The following is a 4,690-nucleotide window of genomic DNA, read 5'->3' as shown; positions in this document are numbered from 1 at the left end:
CCTGCTAAATGCTAAATACCAGGCTCACGGAACGGATGGAGTATTTCCGTAAGAAGAAAGGGTCACGTTTGCTAACTTTGAGCCCATGGGTAAAAGAAAAACTTTTTCCCTTGAAGATGGTAGTAGAAGAAAAATTTGAGCCCACTTAATGCTAGGCCCAATGAGATTCTAACCTCATTCCCTTCCCGTGCACTAATCTAGTCCGGCCTAGCTCAAAAAAAAAAAAAAATCTAATCCGGCCATCTCTTCACCTCTGCTTGGACCTCCCTGCCGCCTTGCCCATGGCCGCCGCCGTCGCCGCCGCCACGAGGTCGTCGTGGCTTCTCCGGGGACCCTTCTCTTCCACTATCCTCGCACGCTGCGCATATCCCAGGATCCTTCGTACTACCATATGCTTCTCCCATTCTGCCTCCGCCCCCGCCCTCGCCTCCGCCTCCTTAACACCGAACACGCCTTCTCCCCCGCCTACCACCTGCTCCGGCGATGGGGGTGGAGGGATGAGGTGGGAGTCTACGCGGAAGAAGAGGGTCGTGCTCCGCATTGGCTACGTCGGCAGCGAGTACCGAGGTTGGATGAGATGCCTATGCTCGTAGTCGTCGGGTTGTATCTGAGTGATGCGTGCCAGGTTGGTCTTTGCTCGAGGCATTGATCCAGTGCATTGGTCTTTTTCTTTCAGGTCTCCAGAAGCAGCGGGAGCTCAGCGCCGATTCGAGTAAGCTTATTTGTAGACGCCGAAGCTTAATTGCTGTATGCGTTTGAATTGCTGACGTGCAGCTGTTATTTGTTGGGATTTAATGCTTGAACTGCCAAAGCATTGTATGATTGAAGCAGAGGTGCCGTTTAGTGTTACTTGCATTGAACTGTTATTACTCGTTCCATCTATGGGAATTGGGACCTCTGCCTGAAATGTGGCATATTTTTGCAATAGAGTAAATAGTAGTCTATGTTTCATGCCGATTATTTTTTAGTGTTACTATCATTAACATGAAATGTTTGGGAGTTATGCTTTGTTCCGTATTGTTGTGGCAAGTTGATCATGGGAGTGACACTGGATGTATGTAACATGATATTCATTGATGCGCAAGTGCAATTATTCCCCGAGGAACTTCTGTATGCTATTAATCAGATGCCAAAAAATGGAGATTCTAAGTTGACCCTTGTTCTTTTGTCAAGTATCATCATGGAGGAATTAGTGGATGCTGATTAAACTCTCTGGTCTTCTTCTGTAGCCATTGAGTCAGTCTTGGAGTCTGCCATCTTCAAGGCAGGGGGCATTCTTGAGAGTAATTATGGAAAGCTGCAAAAAGTTGGTTGGGAAAGGAGTAGCCGAACTGATAAAGGGGTAAGACTTAACAGTTTAACCTCTTGAATTTCTTAATAGAGTATAAAAATATGTCACCGATGTTTTTGGCTTACACTGCTTTTATGCATGCTTAGTATGGAATAATTTTAGGTACATTCACTGGCTACAATGATCTCTCTGAAGATGGAAATCCCTGATCGAGCATGGGACAGGGATCCTGATGGCATTGCTCTTGCGAATATCATCAACTCGAATTTACCAAACAGTATCAAAGTTTTCAGTATCTTGCCTGCACAAAGGTATCGGGTGTTTTACAGAGCTCGATGGTGTTCCATACAACAACGTTTTTTCATGACATGATTTACTACTTTTAACTGTAGGAGTTTTGATGTAAGGAGGGAATGCTTGTACCGGGAGTACTTCTATCTTCTGCCTGCTGAAATTATTGGAATTAAAAATGGTTCTACCGCTGAAGAAATACAGGAGCACTTAATTGAATTCAACAACATTCTGAAAGGTTTCAAGGCAAGTATGATTAAATATGTCTTTATATGCCGTGGAGTTGATTGTGCAGAAGAATAGGGCTTGTGAATACGTTGGATTCATCATCTCGTAACAAACATATGCTGAGGGAGACATGTTGATATAACTGTTTATGATGGATAGAATGAGACATCAATAGAAGATTATGCACCAGCGATCAGCAGATCTGACTGTTAATCTACTTATTATGATCTTAATCTTTGAGTTTTAACCTGTCATCTTCCTGAAATTTATTTGTACAGCCTATAAGAATAAAAATTGACATCGGAAAACAACCAAGTGGTGCAGATTAACCAAGACAATAGGGGTGCTGGGATTATAGCATAATTAAGCAGGTTAAGTAGTTTCATCCTGGTTTATCTTGTCCCCAGTTAATTTACCGATGAATGAACTTAAGTCAACAGTTAAATAATTTAGCGATATACCAGACCAAAAGTTAAAGTTTCAGAAAGTGATATAACTGAACAAATTAGTACATGTTGTTCAAGTAATCTTCCCTGATGTAGCTTTCTGGAGCTAATATATATTTGTAAAAGGCTGTCCAATAATCAGGTCCAACTGATACTTCCATGTTTCAAATTTGCCTTCTGTCTGTTGAAGATAACGCAAAAATATACCCCATGTGGCATGTGCAGATATCTCCATCAGCCATTTCTTGATAATATATGTGGCATGCGAATGATTTCACTTTCGTAAAGCACTCTTAAGGCAGAAATGAGCAAATACTAATTCTGGTCATTCAGTTTTCATTCTTGTGCATCTGCACGGGCTTTATTATATTCCTACTTGCAGGGAAACCACCCATTTCATAATTACACTGCTCGTGCAAAGTATAGAAAAGTTCTAGCAGGAGCACAACGAAGGGCCAAAGAAACAAGCACAACAGTAAATTCCATCTCCGAAATGATTGTGGACCAAAGCACTTCTGGTGAGGGCGCTACTTCCAATCCAGATGAGGAATACTCAGACTTTCCGTCAATACTTGATTCTAGTGCACCAGAAGACAACTGCAAGACGGATAATCCCGAAGTTCCTGAGAGTAGTGTGCAGATTCAAGCTAGATGGCTCCATGAGCCTAATGAAAGTGATAGACTAAGTGCATCACACTTCAGAGATATCCTCAACTTCTCCTGTGGAGATTTGCAGAGTTCATCAGGAACCCAATTTGTGGAACTGACGATATGTGGAGTATCTTTTATGCTGCATCAGGTATGCATATTCTGTTTAATAAACACTTGTCAACGAAAGCTAAATTTCACAACATTATGTTAAGTTTGAGACTGTCTTTCCAGGTCTCTTGCTTTTGTGTGTGTGTGTGTGTGTGTTGTCAATGGAATGGTATATTTCAATGTCCAGTGAGCCTCTTCACTAACTGGCACTCTCCGAGTTGGCTATACAGTTGCTGAACAGCAGCAATAAATTAGTTTTTCTTAGATGTACAGATAACTTGTAAACTCGTTCAATTCACAGGATGTAGAGTTGAATGCTGATGCACCAAATTAGCAAGATGTTTGAGATGACTGTATGTCCTAACAGTGAAAATGGTAAGCAAACATTGATCTCTGACTTTTCAGTTTTCTTTTTCTTGACCTCAGATCCGGAAGATGGTTGGCACCGCTGTGGCAGTGAAGCGTGGACTACTACCGAAAGATATCATAGAACTTTCTCTGGCAAAGTTTTCCCGCATTGTTCTACCGATCGCCCCATCCGAAGTTCTGATCCTTCGAGACAACAGTTTCTGTACGAGGAACAAGCAAGGGAGCATCGTTCGGCCTGGCATCCAGTCGATTACCGAGTCCAAAGAAATGAAGAAGGGTGTAACCGAATTCTACAGGGCTGCTCTTCTGCCGGAGCTGGCAAAGTACTTGGATCCGTCCCAGCCTCCGTGGCAGGAATGGGTGGAGAACTTGGACCACTTCACCGGCATACCAGACCCCCAGCTGGATGAAGTTCGGACGGCCTATAGAGTTTGGAGAGACGACTACGACCGAGTGAAGATGGCTCGAAAGAGTGCTGGCAGCGGCTAGTTTTCTTTATCAAGCTGATCGCAAGGTGGACGAGGAACCAAACCAAGTACGGAGTACCTTATTTAGCTGAAGTCATTTTTTTCTCGGGCGTTTCTACGTAGAGGGGCCTGACTTTTGGATGGGCAATGTTAGGGTTACCGTTTTTTAATCAACCCAGGGACAATACCGAGAGCCTGAGCATTCATTGATCAGAGACTAGGAAAACCTGCAGATAAGTTGTTGGGTTTTTTTTTTTTTTTTTTTCTCCTTTCAACAGACTTGAGTATTCATGCAACAACATCACTTTGGTTGAATGGTACTTTCCTTCCTTCATTATAAGTTGGTGCAGAGCTTTTTTTTTTCTTCGTTCAAAATAAGTGAACGTACACACTGAAACGCATCTAGATTTGTGGATCAAATCTGACTAGTTTGGAACGGAGGCATTAGTATAGATCGACTAGTTGCCCTTCTGTGCCGTCTGTTGGCCATTTGCCCAATGTGCAGTGCGTCTTGCTCTATTCATGCCACATAAGTACATAATCGATCACCTATCTTGGGCTCTACAAACATGATAATGCACACTTGGCCGTTGATTAATCTTCTCAATTGAAGGTAACACCATCAGTCATCCATCCATCCATCCATCCTGGGGGGATGACCTTCTCAGAGTTTCAGTGCCCCGATTGTCGCCTCGTGAGCAACGGCGCCCTGCACCTGTCCAAAGCTGGAACAGAGGCTACCCGTCCGGGGCGTCAGAGGAGGCTGGAAGATAGGACGGACCCCGGCCACCCCTCTCCGACGACGACGACGACGCCAGGCATCGAGCCAGCCGCAAATC

At 43.7% G+C, this 4,690-nt stretch overlaps 1 protein-coding gene across 1 annotated transcript; it reads left to right on the top strand.

Annotated features, from left to right (window-relative positions):
• The first annotated feature begins 213 nt into the window (after window positions 1–213).
• On the top strand, window positions 214–4,183 carry LOC127294884 (putative tRNA pseudouridine synthase). Its single transcript, XM_051324789.2, has 7 exons — window positions 214–567; window positions 677–712; window positions 1,230–1,342; window positions 1,454–1,602; window positions 1,684–1,828; window positions 2,639–3,055; window positions 3,442–4,183. Exons 1-7 carry the CDS (start codon window positions 282–284, stop codon window positions 3,871–3,873), a joined length of 1,578 nt encoding a protein of 525 aa, XP_051180749.1. The 5' UTR covers window positions 214–281; the 3' UTR covers window positions 3,874–4,183.
• The last annotated feature ends 507 nt before the right edge of the window (window positions 4,184–4,690 follow it).

The sequence above is a fragment of the Lolium perenne genome, chromosome 4 (genome assembly GCF_019359855.2).
Source record: "Lolium perenne isolate Kyuss_39 chromosome 4, Kyuss_2.0, whole genome shotgun sequence".
NCBI classification, from domain to species: Eukaryota; Viridiplantae; Streptophyta; class Magnoliopsida; order Poales; family Poaceae; genus Lolium; species Lolium perenne.
This window is presented reverse-complemented; position numbering and strand designations above follow the sequence as displayed.